This window comes from Nansenia antarctica (genome assembly GCF_963989245.1).
Source record: "Nansenia antarctica genome assembly, chromosome: 8".
Taxonomy (NCBI): Eukaryota; Metazoa; Chordata; class Actinopteri; order Argentiniformes; family Microstomatidae; genus Nansenia; species Nansenia antarctica.
The window spans coordinates 13101368-13116538 of record NC_137678.1 but is presented as its reverse complement, the minus strand read 5'-3'; the positions used below and the strand labels follow the sequence as shown (position 1 = coordinate 13116538).

The following is a 15171-nucleotide window of genomic DNA, read 5'->3' as shown; positions in this document are numbered from 1 at the left end:
ATGTTTGAGACAGACATGGCTCCTCTCTCTCTCTCTCTCTCTCTCTCTCTCTCTGTGTTTCTCTCCGTCTCTCTTTCTCTCCCTCTCTATCGGTCTCTCTCTCTCTCTTTCTCTCTCTCTCTCCCTGTCTCTCTCTGTCTCTCTCTCTCTCTTTCTCTCTCTCCCTCTCTGTCTCTCCCTCTGTCTGTCTCTCTCTCTGTCTCTCTCTGTCTCTCTCTCTCTCTGTCTGTGTGTCTCTCTTTCTGTCTCTCTCTCTCTCTGTCTGTGTGTCTCTGTCTCTTTCTGTCTCTCTCTCTGTCTGTGTGTGTGTCTCTCTCTCTCTCCCTCTCCCTCTCTCTCTCTCTCTCTCTCTTTCTCCCTCTCTATATCGGTCTCTCTCTCTCTTTCTCTTTCTCTCTCTCTCTTTCTGTCTCGCTCTCTGTCTGTGTGTCTCTGCCTCCCTCTCTCTCTCTCTCTCTCCCTCTCCCTATCATTCTCTCTCTCTCCCTCTCTCTCTGTCTCTCTCTTTCTCTCCCTCTCTATTTCAGTGACAGCCCCTGTCTGACCCTGGAGGCTGAGCCAAGTCTCTGGGAGAGAGAAGAAATAAAATAAATAAAGAAATCCAAATGCTGCTGGATTAAAACATTTGAAAAAGAAAAAAAAAGAAAGAAAGAAAGAAGACTTTTCACAGCTCACTTCCTGGAAAATGCACAACTAGCTTCCTCTCATGGCCTCTACAAAGCTAATTGGTGTCAAGTAAGACTAATGCAGTTCTACACTCCAAGTCCCCAGCACCCAGTTGAAACCTTATTTGAGCAGTCACAGTTTTCTAAGACCAGCTGATGTGGAATCCATTCAGACAACTATTTTAGTAGCAGTTTGGTTCATTGGCACCACCGACCGTTGGAAATTCTTTTTGGGGGGAGGGGGGGGGAGAAAGTTCTCAGTCTTCTCCTCAAGAACACTTACAATGAATGAATGAATGAATGAATGATCTTTGTCATTGTACGGGTACAACGAAATTGAAATGCAAACCCTAGGTGCTAACGATCAACACTGTCCTAAGATAATAAAACACAGTCTTAAGATAATAAAACAACAAGAATGAGACATAGATAGGGGGATAGGTAATCGGTAGGAATCTGAGTGTGTATCTATTATGTAAACGTATGTACTTATATACACTATATGGCCTATTCACAGGGGAGTATATAGACAGGGGGGTGTTAGCATCTAACTATGTACTTTTATAAAGATAAGAAACTGAACGCCAGGGTGGTGTGGGTCTTTGAGGATTTTGACTGCCTTCTTGAGACAGCGGGAGTTGTACAGTTCTTCCAGGGAGGGGAGAGGGCATCCGATGATCTTCTGGGCCGAGTTGACGACCCTCTGGAGCGCTTTCCTCTCTGCGGTTGTGCAGCGGAGGAACCACACGCGACGGTCTCTTCCTCATACTAGGCCTGCGATAGCATATTTTGTTCAATATTTAGCTCCTTCAATCCTTTTTGCGGGAGACAGTTGAAGTTTCATTCAAGGCTACGTTTTGAACCCTGTGGGCCTGCGTTTCGGAAATAGAGTAGAGGCCTTCAAGGCATGAAAGAGTGGTCTACTCGGGGGACTTTACTCTAAGGAAAACACTCACTCTGGAACCTCAGAAGTGGAAATGAATGCGTGTGTGTGTCCTCACTACGACTATGCCCCCTCCAGGCAAATTATACTTGCTGTGCGTAACCAGCAACAATAGCCTAAATAGTCTGTTTTGTCTGTTCAAATCGAGGGGTTCTCATTGAAACTAGTCAACTGGATTGCTTGTTTTGGCGCTGTTCGGTGGAGGTTATGGCACTTCCGTGTGGGATATCCTCTCTTGACAGTTGCACCTCGTCATCACAGGATCGATGCCACCACAGGCACCACAGGCGCCACCACAGCACCCCGTGTCAACAAGCCAAGCACAGACACACACAGGCAATGGTTTGATGGATGCCTCTTGACCTTAGGCGGTTGTGTGTGTGTGTGTGTGTGTGTGTGTGTGTGTGTGTGTGTGTGTGTGTGTGTTTCTTGCTGATTTGGCAGGCTTGGATTGGGATTTGTAGTTCCCCAGCCAACCCCCCAGAATGAGTCAGCATTGTTTTGTGGAGTCTGCCAGAGCAAACAAAACCACAACTACAACTGAAACGCTACTGTGTCATGCTGCAACTGATTTATATTTCATATGACAGTGTTGTAACAGTGTTATATTGGCCCTGGCTTATTTTTTTACACCACGTAGCCTACAGAAGCCAATAAATAAACAAGTTCACTTTCAAATCAGATTCCTTTGATTGATTTAACCACTGGTGATTAATGTGAATACGGCTTACGTTGAAATAATTAGATTCGAGATTCGAGATTGAAGAATTTTTCGATTTGCGTTCATACTACTACTACTACTACTACTACTTCATTACATTCTACTTCATTACATTCAGTCTTGGTTGTACCCTTTTTTGGGGGATTCAATCACTTTAACCACCTTTTTGACTTTAGAAAGACCTTGAGCTTCTTATCTTACATCTTTATAGATCCCCTGAGGCTCACTCCACTCCACCGCTCAATTTCAAAGATCCAATCCGACGGAGGGGTTGCGTCACATCATTATGGTCCCTGGCTGTCTTAACCATGCGCGACGTGACAGATTCAGGCTTTGCAACTTGATTTAGCTCGGCGCTACTAAGGCCCGACTCAAAGAAGATGAAAAGGCTTGTGTTCAAGAACAGGTGCTAGCTGGATGTAAGATGGGAGCTTTGTAGGCCTGAATGTCATGGTGCTGTAGTATACTTTCCCTGTCGTGGAAATAATGTTGATCAGAACTGATTACAAATGTTAGCCTGCTGTTGTTTCCGGGCGGGGGGGAGGGGGGGGGGGGGGGGTTTAATAAGACGGAGTGATCCCGGGAGACCTCATTCATAATGTCACACAGAGCCTCGGGACATCCGTTGGTGGAAAAGGCATCAGCTAAATAAAAGTACACCCCACTGTCTGGCGGAATACAAAAATAAGCTGACTCAAGCTAGGTGACCATGGCGACTGCAGACTCCCCCTCATTAGTTATTAACATTCCCCTCATGAATATGCAGCGTGTTTACGCCCGAAGCAAAACAAAACATCCCATATTTTTTTTACCATTAATTGGGACATTCATGTTTATGGAAACATCATTACGTCACCACGGCGACAACGACCTGCAACCAGCGGTTGCAAATTTCTCCCGATGCTGGCCTAGATCAGGGGGTGCGGGAGTGTGAAAAACGTTGAATAATTGAAGAGCGCTGCGTTTGAAACCGTTGGATGTGTTCGCACGCGTGAAGGCGCCACAGCGAGGGGGCGCCGGGGTGATCACGGGGGGGGTCTCACCTCTCCTCTGATAACTCATTAATACCGCTGATCTACTCCCTGCACCGTGCTCCTCTGTCGCTAGCTTCACCCCATTTGTTCAGCTTTTACTGTCTCTGCCGCCCCCCCCCCCCCCCCCCCCCCCCCTTTCTCTCTCTCTCTCACACACACACACACACACCTCTCTCTCTCACACACACACACACAGACACACACACACACACACACACACACACACCCTGCTCTTCCCCTTGTCTCTCCTAAACACATCCAGGCAGGGGGAGTGAAATGCCGTCCGCTATTAAGCCACCACGGTGAAACGTTCTCTTATTTAAAAAAAAAAAGAAATAAGAATTCACTTTGCACAGGTTAGGTAAAGCCTGGGTGTTTACTAACTTTATGGTACAAAATGATTATTGGGCATTGTTCTGGCCACTCACACTGTCCTCACTATGTCCTTTTTCCTAGAAAGACATGAACTAGACTTGAACACTTTCTATAGTACATCACCACAAACATGGTCATGTGACCAAACCATGTGACCAAACCATGTGACCAAACCATGTTACCAAACCTACCAAGACCCTGAAGACGTGTTAGGTCCACATGGGGTGGCTGTGACGTAGGAGGTAGAGCTGCCGTCTAATGATCGCAAGGATGGCAGATCAGTGGCAGATCAGTGGCAGATCAGTGGAGCCCCGGCTGGCCAGATGTCGAAGTGTCCTTGGGCAAGACACTGAACCCCAAATTGCTCCCAGTGAGCGGGCCGGCGCCTTGCATGGTAGCTTGCCGCCATTGGTGTGTGAATGTGTGTGTGAATGGGTGAATGAGAGGCCGAAAGCGCTTTGGATAAAGGCGCTATATAAGTGCAGTCTGTTAAACATTTACAAGCCCAGAGTAAAGCACCACTGGGCTACTTATGTCTTCTATACGGGAGGCCTGGTTTGTAGCTACAGTTGAACCTGTGATTGTAGGTCTTCATCTTAAACTCAGCGCTTAACTGACGACTTGTTAACAACAAGATAACAACAAGATAACACTCGATAAGTGCAGTGATAGTCTCCACAGACGATCATTAAGGAACACTAAGCAAATAGATTATGTATGTAACGTGATGGAGCATGATGAATGTCTAGTGGGAGACTGAGGATGCGGTTGCAGCTGTCATCTACTCTAGTCAACTCCCCAACCAAGGTTCTCCAAGGGGTTTGACCAAGCTGGTGCTGGATTGCAGTATCAAAACCGACTCGTGTTTATTCAATGCGCTAAAAAATACAGCGAAAAAACGCGGAATGAACTGAGGAACAGGATAACACTTTCACTTTCGACTTCGCTTTTGAATGAATTAATGATCTTTATTGTCATTGTAACAGGTACAATGATAGACATAAATAGGGGGATAAGTGATCGGTAGGACTCTGAGAATGTAACTTCTATTATGTAACTTCTATACTTATATACATGATATGGCCTATTCACAGGGGGGTATATAGACAGGGGGAAGTTAGCATGTAAAGGTGTACTTTTAAAAACATATAAACATATGAACTAGTAACCTTTTTACAGTATATGAAACCCAAGACACAAGAATGTAAACATATTGCAGGCTTTTTTGCAGGCTTTTAAGAACCATGTCGAATGATGTCGTTGGCATACGCAGGCTTCTCCCCAGGACCTTTGAACAGAGAGGCACTTGGATCGCGTCGTCGAAACCCTGACTCAAAGGGTTCCTTCATGTCAAAATTCTGAATTCACAGAGGAGCGTCAATTAAATATCTCCTCTCTCACTTTATCGTTACTAAATGCCTTGCGATGTTGACATAGTGGCACCAGCACGACACAGCGTGTCACAGCTCCACCCGTATGTTGTTCATCTTTGGAGAGAACACTGAACACTAAACGCAAAACAGAGACACGGGCTAACCGCTTCTTTTTGCGTGTATAACCCTGTGGGGTTTGAACCAGGGACTGTTCGCACGGGTACCACAGATGTAAACCGTTACTCTTAGAGGACATTCTCATGGTAGGAGGCCTATCTGGGATAGGCAGAGACAGAGACAGAGACAGAGGCAGGCAGGGTCGGAGTGGGACTCGTTTTCAGCTCTGGAGTTTCATGCCTCAGACCGACCCACTTTAGTTCACAACCGATTACAGTATATTAAAATCATGTAATTATTACAACCTTGGTATTTTAGTCTGTAATAGCAGACTCACTGTTCTCTACAGTCTTCTCTACATTTACAGGATTCTATCTCATGGGTTTGCTTCATTGTTCCCACACTGGTACAACAGCTCACCTGTGCCTTCTACTGTGATAGCAGCAATCCCTTGCTGGATACCACTAGGGTGACCAGGTCCCAACAAACCAAATGTGGGACAAGGAGTATGTTTGTGTGGGACAATGTGGGACACCCTCTCAACAGGCCCGGACCAAACTTTAGGTGCCCCTGGTAGCATCCGCCCCCCCTGGCCAAGTTGAGAGCTATATCTATCACATTTTTAAAATATATATGCATTTCCATTCTGTTTCCTATTCTGTTTGGTTTATTCAGTAGCATCCAATAATAGACTATGCAGATAAAAACTTAACAAATATATAACAAATGTTTTGTTTGAATGTGAACCTCACAATAAAGTATCTGTATGGAGCAGAAAGTGAAGTCAAAGTGCAGTATCAATTTAGTATATTAATAAAGAAAAGTAGCATGACAGTGTTAGGCCTGTAGATGATTGATGATGAGTATGTAGGCTATCTAGCTAGCTAACTTGCCTCCCATTTGCAACACAAATGCATTGACATAGCTGTCAAGGCTAACGCGCGCACACACTAGACGAAAACATAAAACACAACTCTGCACTCATTCAGACAATGACTGTGATAACAGCTGGTCAAAGGATAAACCAATTGCCCAAGTCATCATGTTTTACATAGCCTGAAACTACAGATTGTAAGCTTTCAAATGATGTGTCATACATTGAAATCGGAAGAAAATTGAAGACGACACAAGTATTTGAATGTTGGTGCACCTCAGACAGAGACTGGGAGAAAAATCACTCTGCTGCAGCAACAAACGCTGTTAACAGCTAGCGGCTAACAGTGGTACATCGCTATGAACGTCCAGCTCCCTATATCCACGTGGGGCCGTTGCCATGGGAACATGAATGCTGTTTCCTGATAGGCTGAAGACGTTCCATAGAATCTGGACGTTCTGCTGCGACTGAACATGTCGGCGCTTGGTTGCGGCGCTTAGATGGACACTGGCCCCGTGGCCGCGCAAAGCGGGACATCTGGTCACCCTATTTTTGTGGTATCGGCCCAGAATGGTACCGGCCCAGCTGCCCAGAATGGTATCGGCTTGCAAGTACTACCACGACTGAACACCGGCCAGACTGGCCCAAAACCAGACCAGCCCACCGGGAAAACTCCAGATCCTCCTGATTAGCCACCCCGGGCCTGGAGGCAGAGACCGAGGCAGAGGCAGACAGAGACAGAGTCAGAGACAGGCAGAGACAGGCAGAGGCAGAGAGACAGAGAGACAGAGACAGAGTCAGAGTCAGAGACAGGCAGAGACAGGCAGAGACAGACAGAGGCAGAGAGACAGACAGAGACAGAGACAGAGGCAGAGGCAGAGACAGAGACAGGCAGAGACAGAGACAGAGACAGAGACAGAGGCAGAGACATAGGCAGAGGCAGAGGCAGAGAGAGACAGAGGCAGAGACAGAGGCAGAGGCAGAGGCAGAGACAGACAGAGGCAGAGGCAGAGACAGAGACAGAGAGAAAGACAGAGACAGAGGCAGAGGCAGAGACAGGGAAATAGAAATAGGCAACCCTGGAGAAACTCTCCACTTCCGATTCACATTTTGTAAAGTGTTTTGGGTCTTAGCAATACAAATGACTGTGTAATGTAGTAGTAATATTATTATATGAATTACAATATTTCTTTTAGAATCACTCGATCAATCGTCTCTGCCATTTAGTACCAGGTAGTTAGCAACTGTGCTGAATTCACTGAGGTAAATACCAGGAAGTACTCACCTTGTTACCACAGAGATACCACACAGAAGTAAATACTTGTTTAACACCGGCTACCAAGCAGTCTCTTGACACTGACGGCATCCTCATACGGTACGAGGGGGTTGGACAAGATGGCCGCCGCTTGGCATGCTCCGCGGCAGGTGATTCATGCAGCCTGTCAGGTGAACAGATGCTGTCATATGAAGGATGGTTCACCACCGCCTCGGCAGATGTCTCCACGGCAACCCGGGGGAATTTGTGGACGGAGCATGACAACCGACGACAATTAAATCTGTCATACATGAGCACACAGGGAGCATCACAACCAAACAGTCCATGAATCACTCGGTCCAAACGGTCCTGAGTGACTATGGTTGTTCGGGGGCCGGAGAGAGAGGTCCGTTATGTCCAACGGCCCAGCCGCTCAACTCCAATTGGGCTTTGGGAGCTGATGGGTTCTGTTCCCGTTCCAACAGGCTCGTTTGGAATCGTCTCTCGGTCATGCATTGTGCATTTTGACAAAATGGCCTCCTTCCATGTCATTAGCTCCATATGGCAGGCTGTTGCCATGCAGTATTCATACACCACGTGAATATTTCACAAACTATATGCCGTGGTACGTGTGTGATAAGTTGCTCACATGTCCCTCTCATGTGACGTGTGTCATTGTCAGATACATACATAATATACCATAGGGGACATCTCTATAGGGTATTATTCCAATTAAATGTCATTCCCATAACAGAAAGAAATCAGTTCACTCACGTGTTCGCTAGCGTTCGTATGCACACGGATGATAAGCTTTTTGCGAAACCTAGTGTAGGCTATATCCCCTCGCGGGGGGGTTAGCCGCATAAAACTGGCTTTTGGCGAGAAGACCAGGTGCGTCTGCCCGTCCTGCAAATGCCACGTGCAATCTCCGAGCGCCGCGAAACAAATGGCCATTCAGGCTGTTCAGTGGGATTAAACCCAGCAAATCCATTCAGCAAATTAATTACAGCTTGGATGAAATGGAGTCCAGAAGGCGCTTTGGTTCTTTTGGAGAAGGGCTTTAGCTGGGGCCTGCTCTGTTAATAGCCCCGTGTGTATATATCCTTCTCACAGCCACAACCACGGGGTGATAAATCTCCCACAGAAACACACCGGTGACATTCCATTTAGAGGTTTGTGTGCCCCTCATTGGCCGCGGAATAAATCAACAACCCCAAGGCCAGCGGACGGCAGATGAGGGGCTCCTGAACTGTAGCTCCTGTTTTGAGACGCCATTCGGGAACAAATGTTTGGAGGCTCTCTCGTTCCTTTTTTCCGACCGAAGCGATTCGCCTGCGACTCTTCGGACGTGGCGTCGTCCAGCCTCCCACCGACGGACAAAGATGAAGCGTGGTACTGCGTGTGCCGAGAATTCTACATTCTCTTGAAATATAAGGCTTGTTGTTCAAAACCATTGGTAGTGGTCTTGCAGTCTGCCTTTCCAGAATCAGAATCAGAATCAGAATTCTTCGCATATACAGGACATTTTGTTGGTGTGGTTGGTGCATTAGACATAAAGATACGAACAACAATAATATAATTGAATCGTTTAATCGTTTAATGATCACACGACCAAGGTCGCTGGAATTTGTGTCAAATACATCATACACACACATTACACATTACTATCACAATGGACAGTGTACACACATAACCACAAGACAAAATCATAGTCATTATTTAGAACTATAAAGTGCAGTACATCTGGCAAGGTTAATGCAGTGAGTCAGGTGTTGACAGTCCTTATAGCAGAGGGGAAAAAACTGTTTTTGAAACGGGATGTTTTGGTGGCCAGGGATCGGTAGCGCCGTCCAGAAGGCAACAGTTCAATATATAATACAAAAACAAAACAATGTAATAAACAACACTATATAAGCAAACATTTTAAAAAAAGACAATGACAGAAAGGGACAGTAGAACAATAATGATGTTATTATTAGAGTATGTAGAACTAATATAGTGTGTGTGTGACAGGAGGGATGTGTTTTTGCTCCTGGTTCCCAGAAACTTAAATATAAATAATTCATAAATGGCCAGAGACCTGGCTAGTGCCTGGGATACCTATTCTCTTGCAGTTTGTGTGACAGTCCAAATCGCTCTTGCGCCAACCCTCCAGGCCAAAGGGGGAAGGGGGGGGGTTGTTCTCCTTGTGGGACGCTCCACTGTGTGTTTGGGGCTGAGATGACTGATGATGTCCTACAGGAAACCCATCCGTCTCTCTCCCTCTGATCAATACCTGTGATAAGAGCTAGAACACCCCCTAGTTTCCTGCTAGAACGTCCATGGTTCTCTGTTGTTGCTGCTGGCTTCCCATAGACTTCCTGTATTTAAAGGGGGGGGGGTTGTGTTCTTCATGGCCTCCATCCAAGGCCTGCCTCTCTCCTTAGGGATCTGATGGTGCTGCTGAGCGATACTCGTTCAGAGAGCTACTATACATCCTCTCTCTAAAGCCTCTCTCTCTCTTTCTCTTTCTCTTTCTTTCTCTCTCTCTCTCTCACTCTCTGAACGATCTGGGGCCTTTTGGGCTGTCATGTCTAAAGCCATTGGAGGAGGAGAGTGGGGGAAATTGCCACAGCCTTTCGAATTAGAGCACAGAGCGCGTATTGCCTCGGCTTTCAGTATCAAGGATATTGATTGAATGGTATCTGTGTACCCTCAAGGCTTGAGATGCATCAACACTTGGACCTGACTGCTAATTTTGAAATCTCAGAGCGCTCCATTTAGAGCTTGATACTTGGCGGACGTCCTTTTGTGGAGTGTGTTATAGAGGCTCCAATTAGCACACGATGATATTTGGCTGCGAGATGATAAGACCGTTCACTCACCCGTGATAAGGCAGTATCAGGTGTCCTCTTGTGCATTGCTTTTGTTCATTTCTTTTTTGTTGTTGATTTTGAATCTCATTTGCGATTCCCCCCCACCCTCATGAATGATTCATGAGGAGAAGTTCAGTTCATGTGAGTTGAGGTAAAGTTGAGTCTTTCCTGACAAATCTCCCTAAACCGATGTCCTACTGCCTCTTAACGCTTAATTAGCCATGGGGAGTAAAAAAAAAAGGGTTATATCTTTGCACTCGATCAAATTTCAGGACCCTTCCTTTCATGACTTTTCCTAGATGTGTGCGTTCTACCACCTAGTATCTTTACATTTTCCTAATCACATCAGGATAAGCTAGTATAAAGCTGTTTTTCTGTGTAGGAGGCAGGCTAATTTACAAGCACCCAACTACTGGTCGTTGTGTGTAAATAACAGCTTGAGCATTGTAAAGAGGCGGATAAAAAAAGGCACGGCTGTTCTAGTGTTAACATGTACTCTGGTACAGTAGATGCTAATCCTAGGGAGGACACTATCCTAAACCCCCTAAACAGAACTCCTACTGTTAGCTAACGCTAACGCTAACACTCTAAACAAAAAACAACCAACCCTAACCGTAACCATAACAACTCCTCTTCTATGTCTTTGCTCTCTCTACAGTTAAGCCCCTCCCCCTGTCGCCCCTGGAGCCCGTGTCGTCAGCGCAGGTGGGCGGAGCCGGGGAGCGCCAGGCGTTGGAGCTGCGGGTCCGAGAGGTGGAGGAGGAGAACCGCGCCCTGAGGAGGGAGCTCAACAAGCCGCCCCGCAGCCCCCCGGCCGCCGGCGCGCAACACCCTCATCACCACGGCAACCACCACCATGGCAACCAGTCCCGCACCCACTCGGAGGAGGGCACGGGGGACAACGAGGGACAGAAAGGTGCGGGCGGCGCCGCCGGAAACGTCTCCTCGGACTGCGTCCAGCAGCCTCCCGTGCACAAGTGTGAGGTGAGAGATTCAGGTCGATGGACCGGGGCACGCTGTGTGACGCCATGTTGTTTACCTCTGGATTATAGAAACCCAACCCACATTCACAGACAGTATTATCATGTATTTATTTTTTTTGCACTTTTCTGGCCCAATAAGTTAAAAACAACCTAAAAACATTATGGGCCAGTTTCACAGACAAGGCTTAAGCCTAATCCTGGACTAAAAAGCATCTTCAATGGAGATTTTACATTGAAAGTGTGATTTAGTCCAGGACTAGGCTTAAGCCTTGTCTGTGAAACCGGCCCAATAAGTTACATTGTAAAAAAAAAAATCACAAGAATGAACACGGGTTCAACAGTCAAAGGCCTTTTTGAATAAAAAGGTTTTTAGGCCTGTCTTAGGTCCAGGCTGTACTGTCCTTAGCTGGCTAGGAAGGCTGTTCCACAGGCTCTCTACTGCCCTTAGCTGGCTAGGAAGGCTGTTCCACAGGCTCTCTACTGCCCTTAGCTGGCTAGGAAGGCTGTTCCACAGGCTCTGTACTGCCCTTAGCTGGCTAGGAAGGCTGTTCCACAGGCTCTGTACTGTCCTTAGCTGGCTAGGAAGGCTGTTCCACAGGCTCTACTGCCCTTAGCTGGCTAGGAAGGCTGTTCCACAGGCTCTGTACTGCCCTTAGCTGGCTAGGAAGGCTGTTCCACAGGCTCTGTACTGCCCTTAGCTGGCTAGGAAGGCTGTTCCACAGGCTCTGTACTGCCCTTAGCTGGCTAGGAAGGCTGTTCCACAGGCTCTGTACTGCCCTTAGCTGGCTAGGAAGGCTGTTCCACAGGCTCTGTACTGCCCTTAGCTGGCTAGGAAGGCTGTTCCACAGGCTCTGTACTGCCCTTAGCTGGCTAGGAAGGCTGTTCCACAGACGTGTTCAGCATGTTGTACAGTTATGGTAATGCTAGGTACTTCCAGTACGGTAAGTAGTAGTTCATCAATGTTTAATGTACAGTGGTGGGAAATATAAGTATTCAACACATCAACAGCTTTTTAATTAAATTTAATTATATTTCCATTGAGCTATTCACATGAAATATAGACCAGCCATTGGTATGAACCCAATAACACAGCACAGCTAAGGAAATTATAACATTCTAATGTTCCATAAAAAAATATTGAACAGTAAGAAAAAGCACTAAACCAGCTTATGCCACTAATGGGTTCTCCTATCTGTGCTAATTAGAATCAGCTGGGTTAGTGCATGTTGGTGCATGTTGGCTCGGAATGCAAGTAAACAGATAATTTGTCACCAAGCTTTCCTCCAAGAGACATCTCGTGATGAGTAGAGACAAAGAGCTCTCTCAAGACCTTCGCCAACAAGATTGTCGAGCAGCATAGTAATGGCAATGGTTACCGACGGTTTCTCAACTCACTAAATGTTCCTATAAGCACCATTGGCGCGATTATCCGCAAGTGGAAGGAACATCACTTTGACTATCAACTGGACACGCACAGGAGCTCCTCGCAAGGTTTCTGAATGGGCAGTCAGAAAGTTAGTCAGAAGAGTAGCGCCAAGAGCCAAGGACCACTTGAGCAGAGACGTGGAAGCAGTGGGTACAGTTGTCACAAAGAAAACAATAGGCAATGCCACTCCACTGCCAATGTCTGTTGAAGTTGAAGCTTGTTTGAAGTTTTCTACAGAACATTTGGAGAAGCCTGTAGATTACTGGGAGAATGTAGTCCGGTCAGATGAGGCAAAAATGTAAAACAAAGGCTTCTCGGCTTCTCGACCAAGTATTAAATAAGTTGGCGTGTTCAATACCTCTTTCCTGTGTCATTCCCCTTTTCTGTGTCATATTACATTCATGTACTTATTTACATGTACAAAAGAAGATATTTGGTGAGGCTGCATTCTCATTTTGTGCACCCAAATTGTGGAATGCACTGGCAGTTTACATTAGGGATGCAACCTCAGCAAATATGTTCAAGTCAAGATGTGCCATGTGTCAATATGTTCACCCATCTTTTTAATATTGCCTTTAAATGACTAAATAATTAAATTATGATTATATAATGATTAAAGCACTTTGTGCTGCAACATTTGCAGGAAAAGTGCTATACAAATAAAAGGTTATTAAAGGTTATTATTACACATAACTTTTTTTTTATAGATAGGAGTGTTACAATGTATTTAGATAGTGGGTTAATACCAATATCTGGTCTAAATTTCATGTGAATAGCAGCAATGGAAATATGTTGAAAAAAACAAGTTGCCGGTGCGTTGAATACTTATTTCCCCCGCTGTATGTAGTCCCTTCTGGAATTAAACCCTGCACTGCGAGCAACACACGATACAAATACCATGAAGACAGCAGCATTTTACGGCTAGTAACTGGGGGACACTGTAAGCAAAAAAAGGTGTTCTAGCTTTGGCCATGGCTTCCTGTAGTCTAATGTAGTCTGACCCAATGATGATATCGACGTGGTCATAAACTTGACTGGCTTTCAGACGTCATCCTAATTGTACAGGGGGGGTTTTAGCACCGGGGCCAATAAAAAATATACTATACTGTAGATTCCCCATGTTGACGACACTATCGCCGAGGTCTATAACATGCTACTGCGGCGCCAACACTAACCCCTCGTTAACTCTCCATGGGACCTGGTGAACGGAGGCTGTAAGCCCTTCTCATGGATTAACCAGCCCAGGATCAAGCCCTCCAGACGGGCTGTCAGAGCTCAGTCACAGGGTGATGATGGATCAATTTTCTCCCCGAAGGCGGTGTGACTGACTGGAAACATGAGAGGGTTTTTTGATGAGGTGGCACGTCACGCAGGCAGCCTGTCCCGGCGTCTCGGCGGTGAGAGTCTGGAACAGTCTGGAACATTCTGGAACAGTCGTTTGTTTCATTGGTATTGTCAAAAGGGCTACGCACGCACAGGCACGCGCACACACACGCACACGCACACACACGAGCGCACACACACACACACACCAAACTACTCTCTGTTGCCTCTCCACGCACACACACACACAGACACACACGCACAGACACACACACGCACAGACACACACATGCACACATGCACACACACGCACGCACGCACGCACACACACACACACACACACACACACACACACTGTCTATATTAAAGCTGTGGGGAACAGACTGCCACTCGTCTCTCTCTGGTTCAGATCTTCTCTCTATCCCGTTCCCCGACGACAGACGGCCATCTTGTGCTCATCGCCGTTAACGTGAACCACTCGCATAAACAACAGCCAATCAAAATCACAGATGCAAAACGGCGTTCAAGTGGATGCAGCGACTTCAATAGCTTCTTTTTTTTTTACGAGTTGAACTTTGTAACTTTTTTAGCATTTTGACATTTGCATCCGACACGACCGCCCCTGATGATGTAGGCCCGCCTCTGAGAGGGTGAGGGGGGTTTATCGCATAGCTTTTTACACCGCTATCATTTCACAATTCCCGCCTGTCGGTCGGTCGGTCATAAACCAAGGCGCTACCTACGATCTCTCTCTCTCCGGCTGTACAGAAGCCCAGAGATTACAGTCTTAAGTGGACTTCCTTTCGGGTGGGCCCTGATCCTAAAAGTCCTCCTCCAGCCTCCTCTCCTACTCTCTCTCCGCCCTTCAGCTTTTCGAGAAAAAAAACAAAAGACCCCCCTGATTGAATAATAAACCAGGTCGCTCTGAGCTCTGCGGAGTGGAAGAGAGGGAAGAAGAGTTTTTACGAAGAGAACAAGGTTTTTTGAGAGGGAGGGAGGAAGGAAAGCGGGTCGTGAGTTCTGGGCGAGTGGATCCGGATCAGCGGAAGAACTTTCGGGTCTATATTTGGAAGCCGGGGCAGACGGCAGGCGGTCCCCTTCTCCAATCCCAGCGGGGTAATACAGCCAGACTGAGACGCCGGGTTCTTTATACCTGCTCCATTATTGTTTCCGTTGAGCCCAGTGTGATAATGGCACATTTAGCCTCCTTTTGAAAAGGGGGCCATG

The 15171-nt window shown here is 46.6% G+C and overlaps 1 protein-coding gene across 1 annotated transcript in view; it reads left to right on the top strand.

Annotated features, from left to right (window-relative positions):
- The window catches only part of large1 (LARGE xylosyl- and glucuronyltransferase 1), a gene marked incomplete at its 3' end in the record, with an annotated part of 91368 nt that overhangs the window by 1260 nt on the left and 74937 nt on the right, over nt 1-15171 (top strand). Inside the window, exon 2 of the mRNA XM_080538689.1 lies at nt 10871-11196. Within this exon, the coding sequence (XP_080394815.1) occupies nt 10871-11196 (326 nt within the window). The remainder of the gene's footprint in view (nt 1-10870; nt 11197-15171) is intronic.